The sequence below is a fragment of the Capra hircus genome, chromosome 19 (genome assembly GCF_001704415.2).
Source record: "Capra hircus breed San Clemente chromosome 19, ASM170441v1, whole genome shotgun sequence".
NCBI lineage: Eukaryota > Metazoa > Chordata > Mammalia > Artiodactyla > Bovidae > Capra > Capra hircus.
Window position 1 is genome coordinate 17,352,811 of NC_030826.1, and position 25,254 is coordinate 17,378,064.

A 25,254-nucleotide genomic window follows, 5' to 3' on the forward strand; every position below is an offset into this window, starting at 1 on the left:
GTCTAGTTGGTGGCTGCACCTATGTGCTTGGGCCCCTGGCTGAGACAGGGGGCACTGATTGGGTAATTGTCATTGAAACCACAGTTATGGGTGACACCCTGGAGGAGAGGAGGTGTGCGTGCTCACTCACTCAGTCGTGTCCAACTCTCTGCAACCCTGTAGACTGTAGCCTGCCAGGCTCCTCTGCCCATGGGACTTTCCAGGCAAGAATACTGGAGTGGGTTGCCATTTCCTTCTCCAGGGGCTCTTCCTGACCCAGGGATCGAACCCAGGTCTCCTGCATTGGCAGGCGGATTCTTTACCACTGAGCCACCAGGGAAGCAAGGCACTGGGGGAGAATGTATAGAATGAAAAGGACCAAAGATAAACATATCTAGGGGGCGAGGAGGCAATTCTGCACGATTCCTGCTGCTTCTCGAGGCGTCTGTCTGACGTCATCCCCTCTGGCATCCCAGGCCAGCCACCCACGCTCAGGTGGCCCCTGTGTGTATCTCGGGCCATTCACGCTTGCCCAGCTTCCTGTCAAGACCGGGCGCCTTAACAAGGACCTACCGTGCAGCCCAGGGAGTTCTGTTCAGTGTTACCTGGCCGCTTGATTGGGAGGGGAGTTTGGGGGAGAATGGAAACAGGTATATGTATGACCGGGTTCGTTTGCTGTCAACCTAAAACCATTACAACAGTGTTAACTGGCTATACTGGCGGGCTACAGTCCAAAGGGTCACAAAGAGTCGGGCATGACTGAGCGACCACACACACACACATACAGGAGAAAAAGAAGAATGGGTGCCTTGAAGTCAGGGCTGCATCCTACCCTCTTCATGTTCTCTTTCTCTGGACGGAGCCCAGCCCATCGTGGGTGCTTGGTAAATCTCCACCAAGAGGAGGAGAGTGGGTGGGGGAGAGATGGGTGATGGGGCTGAGAGAGGAGAGCCCTGGGGGAGGGTGTCCCTGCCTGGAGGGGAGGCGTCAGGGCCACAGGGGTTCTGCCCACCAGACCGGGAGAGGCAAATGCATGGGGTCCTCAGGACATGCTGCCTGCCCAGAACCATTAGTGACTTAGTCCCAGTGGTGTCACCAGACTTCCCTGGTGGTCCAGTGGCTAAGAATCGGCCTTGCATTTCAGGGGACGCAGGTTCCATCCCTGGTCAGGAAAATAAGATCCTGCAAGCCTCGGAGTAACTACAGAGTCCATGTGCTGCAACTGAGACCCAATGTAGCCAAATAAGTTTAAAAAAAAAAAAAAGGAAAAAGCTTTTTAAAATGGTGTCACCCCCCATCCCTCACCAGCCACAAACCCAGAGAGGACCCAGCAGGCCAGGAGGTGTGACACCCCCACTCAAGACTGCACGGGCGCTTGGATTCTCAGACTTGCTCGAGGAGGGACCGTGGTGAAAGTGTCTATTCGACCCTGACAAAAACAGAAGTAGCGTTTCCTACAGCAGGATTTTGAAAGAGCAGCCCTCTGCGGTTTGACATGAGCAGAAGGACTCATGTCAAAGGACTTCCTTCTTGCAGGAAGCAAAACATGTAGCAACCAGCTGCAGACACAAGTGGGCCAGTGCCCTCCCTGGGAGCTGGAGACCCTGCACTGTGCCCTGGAGGCATCCAGGGGGAGGGCGGCCTGTCCTGGTGAATCTAAGGTTTATTGTGAAACACTACCTGCCTCACCGCTGCGAAAAGCTTCTCTTTATGACCTGCCTGTGCTTGGTGCAAGGCAGGCTTCCTCCCACCACATCCTGTGACCAAACACAGAGATCATTGCGTTAGCCCCGAAGTCTCTGAACTGCTGGCCGCTCCCCCAGAGGATCCATGCATCAGCCCACTGCACTTCCCCTCACTCGCATCCCAGTTCCCTTTCAAGTGCACGAGTTAGAGCTCCAGCAGGGAACCCAGTCAGGAACAGAGGGCGGGGCTTCCCTGCTGGTCCAGTGGATAAGAATCCACCTGCCAATGCAGGGGACGTGGGTTTGATCCCTGGTTGGTCCAGGAAGATTTCACATGCTGAGGGACAACTAAGACTTTGCACCACGGCTACCAAAGCCCGTGCTCTGCAAGAAGAGCGGCCACCACGATGAGAAGCCCACACCCCCCAGCTGGAGAGTAGCTTCCCCACCCACCACAACTAGAGAAAGCCCTCTCACAGCAACGAAGACCTAGCACAGACAAAATAGATAAATTTAAAAGAGAGAGAGAGAAGGTGGCTCCAGTCCCAGGCTGCTGCGGAGCAGGGGTCTGGACAGCAGGGGACGAGTTCTGGGCTGGCTCGGCCCCTGGAGACACTGGCGCTGCCACGCTTAATGCAGGACTTTTCAGCACACGGCTGCAAGGGATGCCCGCGGATCCTGTTTTGTGTTGACCCATGGATTTCTCTGATGAGCACAGGACTGGAGGAAACGGAAGCAAAGTAACTTGATCAAGGCCATTTGTCTGCAATGATGGCTTGGAACAGATGAAACGAGATGAAAGTCCCCGAATTCCACAGTTTGCTGAGCCATTAAATCCGGTAACAGAAGATGGGGAGGAAAGCCCCTCCCCCTCACAGCCAGCAGCCTCCATCACAGCTGTCATCAGCAGCTATAAAATCTGCTCTCTTTTCTTTAAAAACTAAGGACGATCCGCTGGTTCCACGAAGATTTCCAGTGTGGTGAAGCTCCACAGAAGATGTCACTTGACACCTGCAGAGAATCCACTCCCTTATCTCCCTTTTGTACCCTCCTGCGCTGGTCTGTCTTCAAGATAAGCACAAGAAACCCCCCGCTGGCCTTAAACCCATACTGGTTTGAACTTAAAATGCTGAGAAAAAAACATGGTTTGAGGGCAGGTTCTTACATTTCCTTTAGATCAACCCACTTAAAAAAAAAATTGTGGTAAAATACCCCTAACTTAAAATTTACCATTAGTCACAATTAGTACATTCAGGGTTGTACACCCATCACCACTGACTAGTTCCAGAATGTTTTCATCAAAGGAAACACCCCAACTCCTCTGTTTTCCGTCGCTATGAATTTGCTTATTCTGGACCTTTCATATGAGGGGAATTATATAACGCGTAGCTTTTTCTGTCCAGCTTAACAAGGTTTATCCATGGTGTAGCAGGCATCATTGCTTCATTCTTTCTGTGGCTAAATAATATTTCATTGGACCACATGTGTTTGTCCCTTCATCAGCTGATAGATGTTTGGGTTATTTCTACCTTTTAATTCTTGAAGTATAGCTAATTTACAATGTTATGTCAGTTTCAAGTGAACAGCAAAGTGACTCAGTCACATGTATATATTATTTTTCAATTCTTTTCCATCATAGTTTACTATAAGATATTGAATATAGCTCCCTGTGCTATATAGGAGGTCCTTGCTGTTTATTTAATTTATGTATAGTAGTGTGTATATACTAATCTTCTAATTTATCTCTCTCCCTCCCCTCTGTCCCCTTTGGGAACCATAAGTTTGTTTTCTGTGTCTGTACGTCAATTTCTGTTTTGTAAATAAGATTTTAAACTTTGTGCCAAGTTTTGGATGACATACACGAGTGAGATATTTGTCTTTCTCTGACTGACTTCACTCAGTATGCTAATCTCTACATCCATCCATATTGCTGCAAGTGGCGTCACTCCGTTCTTTTTTATGGCTAATATTCCATGGTGTATATATACCACATCTTATTTATCCATTCATCTGGCAATGGAAATTCAGTTTGCTTCCGTGTGAACAGTGCTGCAGTGAACTGAGGCACATGTATGTTTTTTAATTATGGTGTTTTCCAGATATATATCCAGGAGTGGGATGATGCTATAAAACTCCTAGAGGAAAACATAGGCAGAACACTCTTGGGCCTAAATTGTAGCAGTACCTTTTAGGATCTGTCTCCCAATGGAAATAAAAACAAAAATAAACAAATGGGACCTAATTAAACCTGAAAGCTTTTGCTTTCAGGAAAACCAAAGGAAACCATAGACAAAAAGGAAAGAGCCTATAGAAAGGGGGAAAATATCTGCAAACAATGCTACTGAAAAGGGATTAATTTCAAAAATATACAAACAGCTCCTAGAGCTTAATATCAAAATAAACAACCCAATCAAAAATGGGCAGAAGGCCTCAATAGACATTTCTTCAAAGAAGACATACAGATGGCCAAAAGGCACATGAAAAGATGCTCAGTGTTGCTAATTTTTAGAGAAATGCAAATCAAAACTACAATGAGGTATCCCTTCACACCAGTCAGAATAGCCATCTTCAAAAAAATCTACAAATATTAAATGCTGGAGAGGGTGTGGAGAAAAAGAAACCCTCCTACACTCTTGGTGGGACTGTAAATTGGTATAGCTGCTATAAAGGACAGTAGAGGTTCCTTTAAGAACCAAAGAGTTACCCTATGACCCTAAAATCCCACTCCTAGGCATATGTTAGGAGTTTTATAGTATCTGGTGCTACATTTACGTCTTTAATTCATTTTGAGTTTATTTTCGTATATAAGTGTTGTGTTCTAATTTCATTCTTTTACTGTCCAGTTTTTCCAGCGCTTATCAGAGAGACTGTCTCTTCTCCATTGAATCCTTACCTCCTTTGTCATGGATTAATTGACCATAAGTGTGTGGGTCTGTTTCTGGGCTTTCTCTCCTGCTCCATTGATCTATATGCATGTTTTTATGCCAGTGCCATGTTGTTTTGATTACTGTAGCTTTGTAGTATAGTCTGAGGTCAAGGAGGGCTATTCCTCCAGCTCCATTCTTCTTTCTCAGGATCGTTTTGGTTTTTCAGGGGGGTTTGTGTTTCCATATGTATTTTCAAAAAAAAATTTTTTGAGTGCTCAGTTGCGTCCAACTGTGCAACCCCATGGACTGTAGTCCACCAGGTTCCTCTGTCCATGGCACTTTCCAGGGAAGAATACTAGAGTGAGTTGCCATTCCCTCCTCCAAGGGATCTTCCTGGCCTGGGGACTGAACCCACATCTCCCGCACTGCAGGTGAATTCTTTACTGCTGAGCCACAGGGAAACCCAAATTTTAAAAATTCTTGTTCTAGTTCTGTGAAAAATGCCATTGGTAATTTGACTGGGATTGTACTGAGTGTGTAGATTGCCTTGGGCAGTATGGTCATTCTTCTGTAATTGCCGTGGCTAGGACTTTCAAAACCATGTTGAATAAGTGTCCAGAGTGGACACCTGTTCCTGATCTTAGAGAATGTGCTTTCAGCTTTTCACCACTGAGCATGATGTTAGTTGTGGGTTTGCCATATATGTGGCCTTTATTATATTGAAGTGTGTTCTCTCTGTGCCCACTATCTGAAGAGGTGTTTTTTTTGTATCATAAATGGATGAATTATACACAAAGTTTATTCTGCATTACTGTAAATAATGCTGCTATAAACATTCCTGTACAAGTTTTTGTTTGAGCGCCTGTTTCACTTCTTTGGGGTATATATCCAGAAGTGGAATTGCTGGGTCGTGGGTAATTCTGTACTTTGCTGTCTGTTGATGGGAGTGTGGATGGCATCAGCCAGGGGTTGCTTAGCTGCCTAGCTCTTCAGACCAGAACGCTGGTTCTTCTTCCTGCCCTCAACACATGTAACTACTCAACCCCCTCTCTTCTGCCCAAACCCCACAGCAGCCCTACAAAGACAGGCAGGGACTCAGGGCATCTCCAGCGGCAAGCAGGGCTGCAGTGCTTGGTCCGGAGGGTCCAAGGACCCCTCACCAAGACCACAGGCACAGCACCCTGGCTCCCGCAGGAATGAAGAGGTGCCCGAGTCACTGCCTCCAATGGACTCTGCTATTTTTATGCCCAAGCCTGGTCAAAAATAGCCATCTAAGCCAAGGTTTTAGCTGCAGCGGACGAGACATTAAGCAGCAGATACCTAATGCCCATGAGAGAGAACAATGGGTCTCTTCCTGTGTCCATTTTCTGCTTCAACAACACATCGAACAAGAAAGCTGGTAGGAAACAGCCATGTGGAAAGCCCCTAAGGACACGGCCACAGCTGCCCACTCACTGCTCCAGCAAAGGCCAGCCTGGTGTTCCGGGCACTCAGGCTGAGCACACCACTGCCCACGGGTACTCTTCCTATGGAGTAAAGGGTCTGAGAGATGGTGTCACCCAGGCCAGGCAGCGCCTGGAAAGCGCCTCCTTCTCCCCTGGGCCAGCCTCGGCCTGGCCTCCCATCCGGGTGGACCCTTGGCATCCCCTGTCCAACGCCAGGAGCAGCAGCCGCCCAGGGAGCCCAGCCTGACCGCACCCAAGAGCGCCCTGGGGGAATCGAAGGCAGTCCCGGCACAGGGAGCCAGGCCAGCCCGTCCAGACCTCCTGGCGCTGAGAAAGCCAGCGAGGCACAAGGCACAGGGTGAGACCAGACTGGCCGCCAGGTCTCCCAGCTCTGACGCGGGCGGCATCTGAAGTGCACTTGGTGCGTCTCAAGGCGCCGGAGGACGGGCACTGCTTCTACCTAGCAGGCGCACAGCCTCCCCGCCTGGCACCCCGGCTGGGCACCACGCACAAACTGCCAGCCGTATGGGCAGAAGCGCTACTCACCCTCCCTGCCACATTGCCAACCACAGAGCCGCCCCATGTGGGGGCAGCACCCCCAACCCCAGGGCCACTGGCATCAGGCTGGTTCTCACAGCTGGACCCACGACAGGCAGGGCTGAGCCAGGACTCACGGAAGGCATTTCTCTTGTCAGGGACCATGGGTAAGGAAGAGCCTCCATTTACCCCTGGACGCAGCACCCCTGGGGCTCTCTCTTGCCATCAGAGAAAGCTGATGATCACATCAGAGCCCTTGCCGCCACATCCCCCAGATGACATCTAAAGCCCAGGCCCTGGTCCTTGGCCTCAGGCCCGAGGATGGTGGCCACGGCTCCGCTGCAGCTCCGTGCTCTGTCCTGCCCCACATGTGGGTTCTCGGGAGCTGGGCCCTGGCTCGCCTATGACTTTGGTTTGGGCCTATAGCCAAGCACCATCTCTCCCATCCTCACCCTCTCTGTGCCCAGCCCGGGGGACTCCCCCCAACCCCTTGCCGCCTGCTAACTGCCCGTCTTCTTCTTGATTCTTCCAGTGAGAAGCGCCACCTTCAAGTCAACGTCACCAACCCCGTCCAGTGCAGCCTGCACGGGAAGAAGTGCACGGTCTCCGTAGAGACACGGCTCAACCAGCCGCAGCCTGACTTCACCAAGAATCGCTCGGGCTTCATCCTCAGCGTGCCTGGCAATTGAGGCGCAGGGAGATGGGGGCTGCCCGCCCAGCCGCCGCTAGACGCCCACTCGCCAGGGTCCAGGCTGGGAGGGGCCCCCTGCCTCCCCTGCGGCTCCTCCCCGAGGTCCAGCCCGGCTTCTGCCTTTGATCTCTGTCTTCCTCTATCCCGACTGTCCATGGCCCCCTCAACAAATCAAAGACCCTGTGTCCTGCCCAGCCTGCAGCAGCCCCTCCAGAACAGCTCCGCTCTGGTCAGTGAGGGCCACCCCCATGCCAGGTCAGATCTGCCTGCCTGGCCCTGTGACTGGCGACTGGCCCTGCCTGGGGAGGGCTGGGGGGGCCTGCATGTCGTTTCCAACCAAAGCCAAGCCTCTGGAGTTGGGAGCGGCTATGGGGAGGTAGCCCTGCCCTCTCTGGGCCCAGCTGCCCCCTCCTCCCCAAGGGGATGGCAACCCCACGCCCTGGTTCAGGGAGCTTCTCAGAGCTCCCCGTGGACCCCCTTTGCCCAGCAGCCTGCCAAGACCACCAGGTGAGCAGGTTCACCTGGAGAGCCAGCCCCTCAACCCAGGAGCCCCTGGCCAAAGGAACCACCTTGCCCAGTGGGCAGTCTGTCCCGCTCGGAGCCAGCCCCCAGCCCCTTGACCCTCTGCCCAGAGAGCATGGCTTGGGGAATGCTCCAAGAATCGTCTTACTTAGCCACGCAGCCTAGGCCGTGATTGTCTTACAGTTATTTCTGCAGTTAGGAGCAGGGTTACTAACCAGATACCATGTCTGCTGTGCCACGCTGGTGTCAGGAACACTAATGAAATGGAATAAAAGGGGAGCACTAGGGGGTCTGGAAGTTTTCCCTCTCCAACACTTCTGCCTCACACTCATGTGGAGAACCAGGCCAGGGGCGGGTGGGTCGGGGCCCACAGGAACCTGGGGAAGGGGAGCGATAGGAAAGGGAGCGGGGGTCCTGGCGCTGCAGGCCAGGCCAGGATGCCCACCCAGGCCAGGAGAGCGGCCACCCTGCCAGCCCTTGCCCTGCAGAGTGCACCTGTGCTCCAGACGCCCCGGGACCATGCTGCACTCCCCTGGGCAGCCCGGGCCTCCCAGCCTGGACCCTTCAAGAGAGTCCAGACTCAGGCACCCCATGTGGTTAAGGGGGCGCTGAGAGTGGGCCCACGCCCCAGGCGGAGCCAGGCAGGGTGTCCGAGAAGGACATCCTGGCTTTTCTTCACTGTTTCACCCCTGGGGCTCCCCCCAACGCCCCCCTCCACGCTCCTCCTCCACCCCCACCCCATCACCTCAGCCCCGCCCGGCACACCCAGGGCCCGCCGCCGCCCCCCGGGCTCTGAGCACATGCACACCCCATACCATCCACAGCACAAGAGCCCTGCTGCCATCCTGGTCTCCGAAACCCAATCTCATCCTCCAGGCCTGGTCAGCGACCCGCACAGGGCCCCGTTCAGCAACACCCACAGCTTTGCCAACTACCTTGACGCTGTCGGTCCTCCTTAACTGGAACGTCGCCTCTCCTTTCCACTTACTGCCCCAAACTTGTTGCTTTACTAGATACATGCAAACGTTATGTTTTAGACACACCAAAATAGAACATGCCAAACGAGTGCCTTTCGGAGGCTGGAGAGGAGGGGGGTTCCGGAGTCCCACCTCCCCACTTTGGGTGTGGCCTCTGGCCCTTGAGTGCAGCGCCTCCCGGCTGAGGGCCGGCATACTAGCACCATCCACAAGCACTTTTTCATGATGTCCTGCAAGAAGTCAGCGTGTGTGGCCACTGAGGGAAAGAATTTCGGGTGTGATCACGGCGCCGAAGGCAAAGCAGGGGGGACACAGTGATTGTAATGCAATGAAGTGTTTTCTTGTGATTTAGTTAAATGTGGTTTTATGGTTTGGTGCGTATATTCCTATTTTCCATTAAATTAACTTTATTTCTAAAGCATATTTTGATTTATCAAGAGCAATAAAAGCATTAAATCTTACTCTTAAAGGTATCCTGCTTATTGAGTTGAAAACTATCTAAAATGGTGAAATTTGGGCATGTAGAAAGTCAATTGTTATCCTGGAGGCTGAAAAGAGCATTAAGCACAAGTAAGGGAAAAATGGAGGATAGTTGGCCTGGGGCTTTTGATGAAAAATATTAAATAGAAGACAGCTGTGGGGAGGAGGAGCCAGGAGGGGGCCAGGTGGTGGTGTCAACCACTATTTTGAGGCCTGCACACTGAAAGCGCATTGCTTTCACCTTTACTGCAATCAAAGCACCCAAAAGCGCAAAGAATAAAGGCAAGGCCTGGAGGCCCAGGGCTGCAGCTCAGGGATAGGCCTGAGTGCACCGCGGCTGGCTGGTCAGCCCCTCCCTGGGCCCTCTGTTTGGAATGGGTGAGCTGCCGGCAAGCAAGGCCCTGAAGGGGGATGGGGCAACCCCAGCACCCCGGGGTGCTGCAGCCAGAGGATGCTCCCGACCCCCAGTCACTGGCTGGAGCACGCAATGACAGCTTCTGACTCAGAAGACAAAGAAGGCACCCCAATCGAAAGGCTGCCAGCTTCAAAGGCACAACCTGAACAGGTGCCCCCAAGGCCCAGGGCAGCTCCAGCCCGCCGGGCGCAGAGCCCGGGGAGGACTGAGGCCAAGACACCAGGTCTCCAAGGCCCAGGCTGGTGGCAAGAGTGAGCACAGACCGATGGCAATGCAACCTGTAGGGGGCTCCAGCCTTGCCACAACTAAGGGCTGGGGAGGCTGCTTATCTGCGAGCTGGAGTTTCCTCTTTTGGAAACCTGCACAGAGCTAGGCTGGCGGGGCTGAACCACAGAGACCCAGCCCGCTCCTGCTGGCTGGGGAACCTCGGGGCAGTGGCCTCAAGCAGAGCCCAGACCAGCACACTTGGGGGCCCAGCCCTTACCAGGCCAGGCCTGGGCCTGACCCTCCCTGGTCGGAGGACCTGGGCCTTGAGAGACCAACTCCTGCCCTGGCCACGCCGAGAAACCCAAGTTGACTTCACCTGGGCTTCTTTCTAATCACCTTAACCGTGAACACAATTGTTAAGCCTTCTCCCCTAACCCTGCCCTCCTCCCCTCCCCCACACCACAATCCAATTATGTTCTGAGCACAAGAATCCTTTATAAAAATGAGCCCCCAGCCTGCTCTTGAAGGATGTGTCACAAAAACAAACGGTCTGTGTAATGGATGGTCAGTGCATTTTATTTAATCAGCACAGTACAAAAATAAATAAAAATAAGGGGAGGGGAATTAAATTACAGCCAAACTGAGCTTCATGACCTTGTCAGATTATAAACCACACATACTTACAAACACGCTACGCATACATACAAAAATGAGACAAATATAAATTAATATGAACAATACCCACAGTTTGGTCAAAGAATAGCTACAGAAGAAATTGCACTAAAAAACCAACATACATCGCACGCGTGTAATTAGCAGTTTCAAATATACAGCTAAGAATAGTTCCAAGTGGGAAAAAAATGGCACATTTCCTTTTCATTGCAAGTTTAACAACTGCTAGAACAAAACTAAGTTCTAATAACTGCATGGAAAGAATATATCAACCCTTCAGGTTTTACAAGAAAAGAGAAAAACCAAATCCTGAACTATTATTCCTGTGACTTGTTCTGTGCACGGGTGTAATTTTCACAGCCATCTGTTCTAAGATTATTTTTCTTAAGACACAAAATGCTCCTGGTTTGCATGCACAATATCACTGTAAAAGCAACAATTAAAGAATAAAGGGTGGGGTTTTTTTTGTAGGTTAGTTTTTTCCTTTTTTAATTGTTCTAAAAGTAGTCTTCATAGCAGCATGTCAAATGGGTTCATTGCTTGCACACTCAAGTATATCAGATTCTTTACACAATACTGATGACCAGTGCAAGAGGAGACGACCTCGCCAGGCTTCATATGGATGGAACTATAGAGTTCTTTCTTTAGTCCCCAACCATTCCTGAAATTTGCACCGCCTCCATAAATTAAAAAAATAAATATGGAGAGAGAGAAGAAAACACACAAAACTGGAATTCCGCAGGTGCGCATTCTCGCAGTTTCAGGCCCAGCAAGGCCCACGAAGGAGCAACTCCAGAACCCCGGTCCCGGCTCTTGACACTTGGCCCCCGAACGCCACCCCCCACCACCCTTGTGTGCTGCCAGGGACCCCGACGCCCCCACCGGCCGCCTACCTCGGGTCACACACGGCAGCAGGATCCGCACAGACAGGCCGTGTGACAACTCCCGCGGGGAAGAGGCTCTGCACGCGAGGTCCCCGCCGGCAGCCGCGGGCTCCTTCCAGCCCCGCGGCAGGTAAATCTGGCCGGCAGTCCCGGGAGCGGCTCGGCATGGGCCTCGGGGCGCAGCTGAGGCCCGTGCTCCCAGCTTGGGGCAGGCCCTTGCTCTCGCGAGCACCACGGGGCCGCAGGCTCGACGCTGGGCCTATTAAATCGGGACCTGTTTCACAGCTTTCTCTTTTTTATGTGAATTTCAGTAGTGCTTGTGCTGAAACGGCAGCCACCTGGAAGCTAATCCTCTGTAAAACGGCCCCCTGCCTCCCTCACCCCAGCCTCCCCTTCCAGCCCCCCTTGGGGGGTTGAGACTGGAAGAGAGAATTCTCTGTAGGCCTTCACATCAGTCTTTGTTCCCCAAAGCCAGAGGGATCGCGGAAGGCTGGTTCCCTTCTCTGGGTCCTCTCCCAAGCCCCCAGCCACCGATCTGGGAGAATCAGAAAGAAAATTAAGTGACACACCATGGGTTTCTTTTACAGCCACTGAGGTTGAAGGTGGAGACCCAAACCGGCAGCTGCAAATGACCGCGGGAGAATCAGCAGGCAGTCAGGAGCTCGACTCCCGGCTCATAATTGTCTCCAAGATCCAGCTGTCTCCCTGGGCCTTTTGGGACAAGGCTTCGTCTTCAGAAGAGACTCAACTGTTTAGAAACAGCTTTAAATCAACAGGGGGTGAGGAGAGGGGTGCATCATTACCACATCACCCTGGTCCCTGCCCCCGCCCCAACCCCTGCAGCTCCGCAGGCGCAAATGTCATGGGCACTTGCTCAGTCCCAGGCATGGCAGCCCCACCTGCCCGGGAGGCAGGCTGTTGACAATGGGCACCTGCAGCTGCCCTGGCCTTCGCCACGGGGTGACTAAGCTGCATGATTCAAATGAAAAATTCACCCAAGAAAGGAGTTGTCCCTGGCATCACCCCACCCCTTGGGAGCCGGGACCCAAAATGAAAGAACTTAGTGAGTCAAACCAGCTCATTAACCAACACTACCAACAGGGCTGGGGGTGGAGGATGAAGGAAGGTTGGGGGGTGGGGGGCGGTTCCATGTCTCCACGAAAGGAAAGCCCTTCTCCCTAAAAAAGAAAAAAGAGCAAACCAGGGTCGTGCATGGCCAAATTAGAGGACATGATCTTCACATCAGGCCGGCTTCCCCTCGATTGAAGAGGCTGTCCCGGGGCCACGGGCGTTTGGCCTCCTAAGCCCGCGTGCGGTGCAGTCCAGGTGGCCAGCTCCAGGAGCCTCTGGGAGAACAGACGACCCAGAACAGGAGCCAGCAAAGGGCCTCCAACCAGAAACTCCAGTTCCTCCCTGGGCTGCCTGGCTGTGGGCCGCCTTCCCTGCCTTGGTCCAGCAAGGGCGCCGGCGGCAGAGGTCAGTCAGTCCTTTCAATTCCCCAGAGTGAGAGGTCGGGGCCAGGGCGGCTCTGAATACATCTTCTGAATGTTGCACGAGGTTCGGGAGTTCAGAAGCGCCCAGGGTTCTTGGCAGGGCAGAGGAAAACCCCAAGGAGGGGAGGTGGGAAGGGAGAGGCCCTTGGTGGCTTTGCTAGACACATACTGTACACAAAATCTGATTTAAGAATAAATTTTTAAAAATGAATTGAATCCTTGAGCCATGATGCAGGCTGGCGGGCTCACCGGTCCAGCCCGAGGAGGAGCCGCTTCTTGTCCTCCTGGCCGCTCTCGTTCTTCAGGTCGGAGAACACCTGCGTGAAGTAGTGGGGGTCGGCGTTGATCTGCAGCATCTTGGAGCTCATGAGGTTGATGACGGAGAGGCAGCGGTCCCAAAAGGCCTCCTTGCAGCTCTCCACCAGGAAGGGCTTGAGCGGGTAGGAGATCTCGTTGCCCATGTAGGAGTAGGAGAGGTACAGGCAGGTCAGCAGGACCGCCTGGAGCTCGTGGTCGGAACCCACCTCGGAGGAGATGACGTCCCGGCAGAGCATGTAGAGGAAGACCACGTTGGCCGGCGTGATGAAGCCCTGGTCCTGCCAGCCTTGCAGCAGCAGCGAGCGGTCCACGCTGCGCAGCCAGAGCACAGGGTCCGTGGGGGACAGGTGCTTCAGGCGGTAGCACCGGCGACAGAGGAACTCGCCCAGGCAGCGCAGCAGCTCGCTGGTGGACGCCTGGACGATGACCCGTTTGGGCGTCCCTGCGGAGCTGACGGCAGGGTGCGGGGCCTTCTTGACGGACGAGGAGACCCCGGTCTGCGAACCCGAGAGCTGGCTGGCAGGGGGGGCGGGCGGCTGGGCCGGCGGGGGCTGGGCGAACGTGGACAGGTTGGCGCACGACAGCGACTTCTTCAGGTTCTCATTGTTGAGGTGCGTGATGTTGTTCTGGTAGCTGCTGTTGGGCTGCACCTTCTTAGAGTTCTTCTTCTTGGCCGACACGGCCACGATCCTCTTCCACGGCAGCACGGAGATGATGGAGTGCCGCTTCAGGTTCTTGTCCTTGGCGTTCTTGCTGTTCTGCACGGCCGTGTAGTGGCCCACCGTGGCCGCGCCATCCTCAAACAGCGTGGCCTTCCGGTAGCTGGGGGACAGGGACAGCACCGTGCCCATGGTGTCGCTGCGCGCCGGGCGGGGACCCGCGCCCCTGCGCGCCCAGCCTGCCGGCTGGAGGGAAGAAGCTCACCGAGCCCGCGGCGGCCAGGGGGAGGCGGGGGCGCTCCCGAGGTCGCGTGCCGCCCCTCCGGATCTGTGAGGGGAAAAACAAGATGGTTCTCAGCATCAGGCGGGGCTCGCGCCGCGCTCCTCCGCCCCGGCCTCGGCGGCCGCGGCCCCAACCCCGCGCCCGGGGCCTTCCCCGGTTGACACGGCCCCGCCCGCGTCCCCGCGCCGCAACCCCGGCCTCTCCACTGCGGCACCGGCACCCGCTCCCGCCGCGGTCCGGATGGCAGCGCGGGGGCCCGGGCGCCGGCGGAGGCGGCCGGGGACCCCGCCTCGACACCGCGCGCGGCCGCGGCCCCGGTCTCCTGGGGGCAGCGGGCGGCCCGAGGGGCAGGCTTACCGAGCAGGTGGCTCCGGCGCTCCGCACCTTCCGCAATGCGCGCCGCGGCTCAGCGCCGCGGTCCCGGGGCTCGGCGGGGCTCGCGCGCGGCGGCGGCGGCTCGAGAGCTTCTGTCCAAGGTTCTGCAGGCGCTGCGGCCCCGCCCCCGCTCGGCCGCCTTCGCCGCCGCCGCCGCCGCGCCCGCGCCCGCCCCGGCGCGCACCTCAGCGGCCTCCCTCTCGGGCGCGCGCGCGCGGCCCACGCGCCGGCCGGGCCTGGTCTCACCCCGGAGCCGGGGCCGCCGCCGTGCTCAGCACGAGCGGCGCGCGGTGCGGGCAGCGACGCGGCCGCGAGCCCCGGGCGCCTCTTTACTCGCCGCGCCCCATCCAGGACCCGGACTCTGGCGGCGAGGACTCACGGCACCTCCCCGCCCCGCCCCGCGGGGCCGCCCCCTCCTCGCACTGCTCACCGCCCGCTCGGCGCTGCCGCGCCAGCAGCAGCCCGGCCGCGTGAGACTCGCGAGCGCACCGCGCAGCTGAGCTCGGGCGGGTGGGGAGCGCCGGGTGGGGAGCGCCGGGAGGGGAGGGCTGGGCGGGGCCGGAGAGCGACCCCGCCCGCCGCCCCGCCCAGACACGTGCTGCCTTTGTTCCCGCCGCGCCTTCCGCAGCTGCCGGCGGCGGGGGCGCCCTCGGCTGCGTCCGTCTCCCGGCCGCCTGAGAAACAGTCCACGGAGGCCGGGACCCGAGTAGCCTCCTTCCATTTAATGCCCGAGATCCGGGGGACAGAAGCTAGGGCACTCAAGGAGCAAGGGCGGGGAGGGGGCAGGCCTCAGTGCCACGCGCATCCGGAGGGGACTGTCCCATGAGTTCAGAGTGCTTTTCCCTCCGAGACCTCTGTTGTCCCATCCGGGTCAATGCCCAGCGCCCAGGTAAGTCTCAGAAATATAGGCCAGAGGCGTAGGCTGCTCCGGGCCGTTCCACGGAGCTACTTGCCATCCCACACCACACCTGGACAGGGCCCTGAGGCTCCTGGCTCGGTCACTGCCAACAGAGACGGACGAATACTGAGCCCATCCTGAATGTGACCTCAGAATTTCCACTGGCCCTTTTTATCTGTTATAGTACAACTGAAGCACCTGCTTCAACCAGCCTCTAATCTGCCGACTTAAATATTTTTCATGCTAAGCGGGCATAAATTGAAGACTCGGTGCTCCTAAAATTATTAAATTCTGAGTCAAATTCTGGTTCTGATAAGAACTTTTCACAAAGAACAAGAATCCTTCACAACGGCTCTTCTTGTTACTCTTTTAGTTTGGTTCTAGAGATTGACTCAGATTTGACCACTAACCTGGGAAAGAGGAGAGAGAGACTTAAACCATATCCTAATTCCAATTACCACTTCTGGACCTGGTAAGGAAGTGGCAGTCCAGAGATGCCTAGACCACTCCAGCAACCTGTGTCAGCTCTGCCTATTGCCCTGAGCAGTATTAAAATATGGTGTCACAACAATGCTACATCATCAGAAAGTACTAGAATTTGCTAAAGTACTACCCAGAGTTTTCTGTCAATAATGGCCTGGGTGGCCATATAGTGGAAACACAATGTTTGGTACTCAGGCTACTTCTTGCGGTGCTCTTTAGAAACATCCACAGCAGCTGTCATTTTAGCTTAGAAGATAAAGGCTGGCCCTTAGCTTGGTGTGCCCCTCCCTCTGAACGCTCCTCAAGGAACAGCCCCTACCTGCTTTTCTAATGGAGCTGAGCATCAGTCTCCTCCAGGTCCCTGGCCCAATGACTCTTCGTAAGGCAAAGCTGGACCCCAACCTTTTTTCATTCTGCCTCTAGTGGAGGCCCCGCTCCTGACTTGGCCTGTGACCACATTGCTTTTCCTGTGTCCCCTTCAGATTATGGATGGTTAAGCAGGGAATAAATGCTTTCCACTTTCCCAAATATGCTTTGATTTCTAAGCCTATAATCCACCCCTTAGAATTATCTGGATCCACCCTGCTACCTATACATGCAGATTTCAGTTCTAACTATTCCAGTTCATGCTGGGCAGCTCCACTTCACTCCATCCTATTTCCCAAACCATGATGGAAGCTCGCGTTGGCCTGGGCCTTTTCCAGCCTGGCCACTCTCATGTCCTCTCTTGCCTTTGTCCAGTCAGCCCTCACCTAATACCTTCCAAAAGAGCTCTTGGCAGAACTATCCCAACCTCCTCACGTGTGTCAGAGGTGAAGTCATGTGTGCAGCAGGGCATGAATGGGATGGCGCTGCCAGCACACTGGCTGTTGTGACCAAAGAACCCTACAACACTGTCCACCCGGCAGCCCGCTCTGTTTTGAGGAGCCACACCACTCTGCTCACCCAACCCACCACCACCCTCCTCAAGCCCCCATCACTGCTCCAAATGCGAAGAAAGAAGAGCAACCATCTGCCTGAAACGGCAGAATCAAGGACCCAGGAGGCAGACCCAGATGAATGATGCACAGCTGTTTTCTTCCCGCTCTTCACCAGAGAACTGCAGGGAAGCTCTCCAGATCCCACCCCCATCCATCAGCCTCTTTATCCTATAGTGTCTCTAGCTGCCGGAAGGGCCAGCCCGCTTGGGACATGCGCTGCTGAGCTAGGATTTCCTGGAGCGTTCCCATGCTCTGCATGCCCCCTTCCCAAGGAAGGGAGGTCAACGCCCCAGTCAGCCAGCCCCCGAAAGGGTTCCAGTAAAGCCGGGCTCAGCCCTGGCTCCTGAGGAAGTCGTGCTTTGTTCTCTCAGGCATCACAGAGCAGCATCTAGTGGCCCTTCTGGGCAGCACAGATTACATAACTCTAGCCTGCAGCAGGGTTTCAGACCCAAGGGCCTCAGCCGCTCCCAACGCCATCAGTATCTCATTAACACACAAGGAAGCCCTGGCACCGCGAAGCCTAGTGCCAGGGAGGGCCCCGAAGTGAGTGAGCCAGGCCCAGGCTAGCCCATGGGCCACCCCACCCTCTCAGCTGCGCCTGGATGCAGCTTATCGAGGCCTGGGAAAGGAAGCAGTCCTGCGAGGTCTAAAGCAGCGCTGTCTGAAAAACAGTAATAGTAATGTGAGCCACAAACACAAGCCACCGAGTTAATTCAGTATTTTCTAGCAGCCACATTTAAAAAGTGAAAGAAACAGGTGAATTTTAATAGTGTATTTTATGTAACTTAATAAATGCACAAAATATTTCAACATATGTAAAAAGGAAGTTGAGCAATGAACTTTTCATTCTTTTCCTACCTTCTTCAAAGTATTCTGGTTTGGTTGCTTTTGCAACACACCCCCGCTTGAGCGAGCCACATTTCAAGGGCTGAGCGGCCGCACGGGGCCTGCAGCCACACTGGGCAGCACGGGCCTAGGGAAGGCAGCAGACACACCGCGGCAGCAGAGGACGGGCTCCGAGCTCCCGGGGCTGCCCGCGCCTGCTCTGGCCCTGGATCCTTTGGGACATTTTTTAAGCCCTTTATTGAAGCACAACTCCTCCTCAAGTAAAACTATACAGAGACACCATACTGAAATATGACGGAGAGTGGCTCGGACTGGAGTTGGCAGCTAGAGCTCACCCCTTCCTCCCAGTGGCCCCAGAGTCCCACAGGAGTCTGAGGAGCAGGATGAAAATCAATGCTTTTAAACAAGATCCAAAAAAAACAAACTAAACCACAACTGAATGCCAGGATTCTCCAGGCACCTGCCCTTCTGTTAACTGCAAGTAACCCTCCCACAACTACCCACAGAGGAAACACCATCCTTGCTGTGCAGGTGAGGAAACAGGTTCATAGAATATTACAACCCAAACCCCATGTCCTCACTGGACCACGAGGCCTTGGAAAAACAAAGATAACTGAGCCCCTGTGCCCATTTCAGACCTCACAGACCAACCTTCTCCACATGACCCTGGCTCTAAAGGTCTCCCATGGAGCACATTTGAGACAACAGAGCTCTGTCCAGTCTCAAGGGCTACACTGACCTGTCTGGACTTGATCAGAAGCCCTCCAGCACTCAAGAAAGGACACTTTTTGAAAAAAAAAATTGTTTTTATTGGAACTCATCTGAACATCAGATATACCTGGTGTTGGTTAGCAAGAACCGTTTGTACATTTGATATTGATGGTGCCAAAACCAAAACAGTGACTGGACATGATGGGGAAAGATGGTGAGAACAGAAACCTGATTTTGGAGAGGAAAATAAAAGCCAGTCAGATTCAGTGAGGATGCAAAACCTGGTACAACAAAATCCTTTTACAAAATATAAATTTATTACGAAAACCTGGAAGGATAATCTGAGAAAGGGAAAGAAAGATAAAAGGAAGGCAGCAGGAAGGAAGAAGGCAGGAGGAGGGGGAGAGGAAGAAAGAGGGGAGAGAGGAAATGAGAGGAAGAAGAGAATACAGCTGAGCACAACAGAGGCGCAGAAGCTTACCTGCCGAAATGGCATTAAAGCCTTGCTATATAATCTCACCGTAAGACAAAGCATGCGGAAAACAGTGCTCTACCTCCCATCCGTCCCATTTCTAAGAGGTAAATAAAGACGCTCCCTGGGAGGGGGACATGAGGTTGCTCAAAAACCCAACAACAAAAATCCAGAGGAGGGAAAAAAAAAACCCACACCCCACAGTCTCATTTCCAACGTTCACTGTTTAAAAAAGGAATAAATCCATCTGACAGCAGGAGAGGAGCGGTGGGACGGGAAGAGAAGCTGAAGGGTTTCAGACAGCCTGCCTCCCCTGGGGGCAGAGAAGGAAGGGAAGGAGATATGGGGTGGTCGTCTGGCTGGGGAGGGCCGGGGCGAGAAGGAGGGAGAGACAGAAAAGAGCAGAGGAGGGGGGCAATTAAAACACTGACGTCTAATCTAGTTTACTGTGTTAAAAAGAGCCACATGCACAGCAGGCCCCTGAGGGCCCACACTGCTCCCCGTGCGGCCACGGTGGGCACGAGCTCCCAGCCACGTCCCATTCCTTCCCGGGTTGCGCGGAGCCGTGCAGGCGCTGCTGCTGCTGCGGTGGCGGCGGCGGGACCTTCGGCCAGTCTGCTGGGGCCACTGTTGGGGAAGGGCAGGCGGACGGGCCGTATGGCAGGGGACAGAACACCGAAACGCCTCATTTTCAAATAAAAAAGAAAAGAGCAGTCTATACACAGTTGTTTGTTTTGGTTCGGTACAAACAGAATAAAAAGTCGTTGCTTTGATGGTCAGGCAAACACCCAATTCGGAAGAAGAGGCAAGGTGACGCCCAGCGGGTGGGTTAGGAGCCCCGGTGGCTGGTGGAGCGCCTGGCTTGGCGGCCCTCTCCCGGGAGGCAGAGAGCACAGCTTTAGGTAGTGTAAGCCTTTTTCCTTTTATTTAGAATAACCTTTTTTTTTTCTTTTTCTTTTTTTTTTAAGCAATTTCCCCACTCCCAAGTCGGGCCAGTAAAGATTACATGAAAACTGGCACACCTATCAGCTGGAATACAGATGCACCAAATGAGGATTTAAAAACTTTCCGAGCGAAAAGTAGAACAGAAAGAAAAAAGAATCTCCTAGCATTTTCCCCAAAGGTTTCACTCTCCCGCCACACACACTCTCCAAAGGACCGCTACAGATCCAACTCTGCAAGAGAAGACAGAGCAGTGTCAATTGGGGAAGCCGCCCACGAGGCCACCGGGAGGCGTTCAGTCTCAGCAGGCAGAAGACAGCGCTGCCCGGGCCGGACCCGGCGCCAGCACTCACCTATGTCAGCTTCTTGGCTTTGTTGTAGAGGGAATCCACCACTTTACTCATGTTCTGAATTGTTTCCAGAGCAGCTTCATACGTTTTATCTACTGGGGGTTCATCGAAAATAATCAAGACACCCTCCCCCTGGTCCAAGATCCCTGCAGGAAACACAAGCGAACCCAGGTAAAAGCAAGGATTAGACACACAAGCACTGAAAATGCAGCCCGCTCCCTAGCTGCCTCACTTTCTCCAGAAAGGAGGGGCAACAAAGTCACCCTCCTGTTCCATTTGTGCATGTTTATTATACGCTCTCATCACAGGGATGAGGGGCAAGGATCCCAGGGCACCACCAAGGGAAACAACAGAGCATCGTCGTCCAACATCAACAAGAGCATGATGCCTCCTCACCACTTCATCACCTCCACCAGCCCCCTCGCCTGTATGGCTGCTACTCACCATGAAATTTCTTGTCAAGAATCATCTGTGATAATTTCCTTTCCACGTCGGCCTAAAATCAAAGCACATGATTAAGGGGATCAGCCATCTACTGACAGCAAAGTGACACAAAAGTCTTGTATAAAAGGGTCCTAGGGCAAGTGGCTTGAAACAGCAACACTGCAGCTCCACTCTGAGCCCATGGCCCCCAGTCCCCACTGAGCAGCAGGTTGGGGAGCTTTGCAATAAGGCCTGGTAGGTGTCAACAGCAGCCCCTCCACGTGTGCCCTTTCCCATCCCCACCCTCCAGACAAGCTCAGGACTCCTTACCTTGGAGAGTTTGATGAGGCTAGATATGTGTTCGATCTAAAAGAAAAGGTAAAAAGACACCAACACGGGAAGTTTTACTTTTGCCTCTAATACTGGGATGAGGGTAGTGCTCTATCTTGGATCCCAGCTGAATGTCAGGGCCAGATCCTCTTTACCCGTGCCTGGTCCATCTGCCTACCCTGCGTCATTACAATGACCATACTCCTGTCCCACAAGCCCAGAGGAGACAGCATTTACCACATACACGGTGACTGCAAGAGCAGGGCGGAGACTGCACCGAAAACAAGCAGGGACGACCCCACCAGCCTCCACCCCACACCATCCCTCTCCTCAACTCTCGTTCCCTGTCATAAAAATCCAAAGCTCTTAGGGGGTCTCCTGCCTACTCCCAGGCACACCCTTGGTGGCGAGTTCCCATCTGGATGAGTGTGGGAAGGGAAGGTGCAACAGTGAAGAAGCCGAGCTAGAAACCCCCTCCCACCAGAGAAGAGCTGGAGTCCCCAGGAGGTTCTTACCTGTACTCGGGAAAAAGGCTCGATGACTCGGATCAGGTTCTGTTCCAGTAAGTTATCATACAGCTTGGCCAAGTGTGTGCTGATGATGGGGTCGTCCCGGAGCTCCGCCCGGTAGTCTGTCAGGGCCTGCCAAGAGAGTGGAGAAGGGCACAGAGGAGGGCTGAAAGCCACGCTACTTGCGGCTTCCTACAGACTGTGCTGGCCCTGTAATTACATGCTCGACCCAAGAGGCCTGGAGGGTTTGCAGAAATGAAGGAACCGCCATGGAGGCAGAAGACAAGGAACACAAGGAAATGAAAGATGGAGCCTACCCTAGACACCATGTTTCTGTCTGAAAGCCTCACACTGACCACTCAAACCACGCAAGCCCCACGAGCAGCTCGGCTTACAAGCCAAATTCACTGCACAAGCAGTTCTCAATATGTGTTTCACAGAACAAACACAGCCTCCAAGGCAGTGGGAGCGGGGCAATTCTGATGCTAAATAATGGGAAATGCTGAATTCCACAGCTAGCTCTTAGGGTTTTATAAGGAATATCAGCACAATATAGCTGCAGGTACCAGAAAACAAAGGCCCTTTCTAATTTTGTTAGCCCTAGTGTTTCCCAAATATCTGATCGTGGTCCTTTTTTTAAACCCCTGCTAGAAATGTTCCATCCAAATTTGGGGATAAAATTATCTGAACTCTTTGTTTATTCATGTATGTGATCTATTTATCTTTAATAATATTCTTCAGTATCCCGCCTCATTTAGCTGTGCTTTAATGTGTTAAGGGAAGCAAGCAAATCAAGCCAAGTAAGGAAATGAAATTGACAAGAAACCTCAAGGAAGATGATGAACCTTGGGGACAGTCAGAGAGCCACAATGTCTAGTTTCTGTTTTTCTTCCTCGATCTAGGTTTGTTTTTATTAAGTTGGTCTTTATACTCAGATTAACAGGAAGGAGACTCAGAAAAGTATAAGTCTCACCCTACTGCTTATACAGGTTTTTCTCCCTTTCCAAACCTTCGCAAACATTGAGCAAAAGGCATAGGAGGCTAAGTAAGCCTAGAATTTCATCCTAAGGAAGAGTCTTTCAGCCCAGATGCACACACATCACAACCGATGTCCACAGAGGAGAGGCAAACCTGGCATTTCTGGAGCTGAAGGAACATCTAAGACCACGTCACGCGGTGCCTGTGTCAGACCCTGATGCAAGTGAGCTATGCAACTCAGGCATTCTCTTTAAATCCCAGCTTCCCCAAGCATAAAATGGAGGTAATAGATTTGTTGTGAAAAATCAAGTGCAAGAACAATGACAAAACTTTTTGAAACTGAAATGTACTGTATATAAACGAGATCTCACAACTCAAGTTTCACTGTACAGAAGTGCTTAACTACTTCTTGGGGGTGGGGAGAAGAGTTGTTAATTCTGGGCTCCTTAATGTTTACTTGTTTATTTTAGCTGCACTGGGTCTCTGTTATGGCACAGATCTAGTTCCCTGACCAGGGATAGAACCTGGGCCCCCTGGACCCCCTGCATTGGGAGTCTTGGCCACTGGACCACCAAGTCTCTACTTCTTGGTTTTGATACTGTACGATATTTAAGATGCAACCATTGGGGAAAACTGGGTGAATGGGACCTGAGATCGCCCTGTACTATCTTTACAACTTCCTGTGAAACTGCAAGCATTTAAAGATGAAAAAACATTTTAGGTACTTAAATGCCCCTCCTCTCCACCTGGTTCCCTAGCAACCCAATACCATGCTTACCTTTTCAAAATCTGCCAGTGATCTGTTCTTGCTTGCCTGAGCCACACATTTTAATGCTTCTGTCTAAGAATAAAGAGAAAAAAAGTGACAGTGATCTATCCCGCACACTCACATCTCCATAGGTCATAAGAAACGTGATTCATCCACACAACTCCTGGCTGGAAGGAAGAACCTGCCCCATGACTTTTCTTCTCCAGAGGCCTGGAAGAGAAGCCAGAGGAATAGAGTACCACTGTGTGCCAGTTTCCCTCCAAAAGCAGAAGTGACATGAAGACACCAGGAAGCACCAAGTTTTCCCGAAAGAAAGGCTTTGATAAAGCATTCTCCAAAGATGAGAAGCTAAAAGGGAAAATGGCCAGAGAGGTGTGAATTCTTTCCCCCTCCTCCAAGATTCCCTACCTACACCCCCGGCCAGGTGCCTTCCTGCCCTGAGACTTGATCACACCTTGTGCTTTATCAAAACTCACTCTGCTGGGTTTGGTGCAGGACATAAGCCAAGATTTACTTTCATTGGGATTGAGGCATCAAAACTCTACATATTACACTGAATGTTAAAACCCCAGAGTGATGAAGGTATAATCAACAGTTGAGGGGCAACCTCTAATCTGGTTATACAAGACACCTGACCAAGCTAGTAAGTCTGCACTCAGCAAGAAATCTACAACATTCATCATCTGAGAGGTGGGCCCGACTCCTGCTCGAAAACTGTCATCAAGATACAAAGAACAAGAAGGAACTCCTCTGGTACCAGCCTCTGTACTTAAACAAGGAAGGTAGTGTCTTCTACAGCACACTTTAAAAATGATGCAAAACTCATCATTAGTAGAGTCTGTTCCCAGGATCTGTCCTACAGACTGAAAAATGATGAGAACAGCCTGAAACTCAGAGCCAGATGACCCAAGCTCAAAGTCTGACTTCACCAGTACTAGTTACCTGCCCTTGTGTTCTGGACACTTCACCTCTCTTGGCCCACCTCCTTAACTCCAATTCTAGATATGACAGTGAGTCTTTCATTACGGTAATAACCAATATCCTTTTGGTCAAAATGAGGAGCTGATCTGAAACTTCTTCTGATGAAAAGTCAATCAGGGCCATTTGTATAGATGGAAGAGATCATCTGCAGTGGACATTCCGTCAAAGATATAGTGAGATGGCCAATGTTTCTGTAGATACAACTGCACTCAAAACCTAGAAAGATTACTTTTACTTCCTAATGATAATCAAGCAAAATACAAAGAAGTGATGATGCACACATCTGAGACATCACCTTTACACAGAGCACTCTTACCCGCTCAGGCATAAAAGGCATCTCACACAGGGCTACCAACCACCCAAACTCAGGAAATGAGTGGAAAGGTATGGATGTGAGAAGCCCTCAAGTGAGCCATCAATCCTAGTTTCTGCACCAGGTAATCTAACCCAACCTCTCTGAAGGACATGTGCACCTGACCTTACCCAGCTCCACTGTCTTAAAGAGTAGTATTCCATACATTCAATTTTCAAGCCAAGCTCATAGGAGATATACTTTCTGATTGAAGCCAAATGCAACCTACCCACTATAAATGCTACAGTTCAATTCTGAGTTAAGTTCCTCAAACCACCTGATACCCACAAGAGCACCAAACACTGACTTTTCAGGCCCAGAACTAACAGTACAGGAATTATGCTAAAGGAGCTTGACGAACATAAGCGGGGGAGGGCAGAATGAAAAGCAGAACGGCGACCTGAAGAGCACGGGATCAGTGAACACCGTGACTGACCACACACTCAGAGTGAGCAGAGATCGAAACTGCAGTCAAGGCGTCCCCTACCTGCCTCCCTGCATACCGAAGTGCAAGCTTCCCGCTCACCAAAGCCTGGACATCTTCTGGGCTAGAAAAAACAGACAGACTTGGTCAATTGCTCTAGGATGCTATGTTTCTATTTTTAGGCAAATTTCTTCTGTGAAAAGACTCTGCCCACAGAGGTAATCAACCCCCACCTGTAAATCCATACACCCCTCACACCATAGGAGCGAGGCTTTCTCCACTCTGGGCTCACTGCTGAAAAGCAGAAAAACTCAACT

General features: G+C 52.8%; 3 protein-coding genes across 3 annotated transcripts in view; 1 reads left to right on the forward strand and 2 right to left on the reverse strand.

The window, feature by feature from the left end:
* MYO1D (myosin ID) overlaps positions 1–9,172 on the forward strand; it is a 359,584-nt gene extending 350,412 nt beyond the window's left edge. Inside the window, exon 22 of the mRNA XM_018064241.1 lies at positions 7,046–9,172. Within this exon, the coding sequence (XP_017919730.1) occupies positions 7,046–7,202 (157 nt within the window). The 3' untranslated portion in view covers positions 7,203–9,172. The remainder of the gene's footprint in view (positions 1–7,045) is intronic.
* CDK5R1 (cyclin dependent kinase 5 regulatory subunit 1) lies at positions 10,361–14,607 on the reverse strand. Its single transcript, XM_018064242.1, has 2 exons — positions 14,472–14,607; positions 10,361–14,159 (listed from the first exon to the last, which is right to left on the reverse strand). The coding sequence occupies exon 2, from the start codon at positions 14,021–14,023 to the stop codon at positions 13,100–13,102; it is 924 nt and encodes a 307-aa protein (XP_017919731.1). The 5' UTR covers positions 14,024–14,159; positions 14,472–14,607; the 3' UTR covers positions 10,361–13,099.
* Positions 18,483–25,254, reverse strand: part of PSMD11 (proteasome 26S subunit, non-ATPase 11) — a 29,796-nt gene continuing 23,024 nt past the window's right edge. Inside the window, exons 8-14 of the mRNA XM_018064243.1 lie at positions 25,001–25,061; positions 23,190–23,252; positions 21,440–21,565; positions 20,925–20,960; positions 20,616–20,667; positions 20,175–20,317; positions 18,483–20,054 (exon numbers count right to left, since the gene is read on the reverse strand). Of these exons, the coding sequence (XP_017919732.1) occupies positions 20,175–20,317; positions 20,616–20,667; positions 20,925–20,960; positions 21,440–21,565; positions 23,190–23,252; positions 25,001–25,061 (481 nt within the window). The 3' untranslated portion in view covers positions 18,483–20,054. The remainder of the gene's footprint in view (positions 20,055–20,174; positions 20,318–20,615; positions 20,668–20,924; positions 20,961–21,439; positions 21,566–23,189; positions 23,253–25,000; positions 25,062–25,254) is intronic.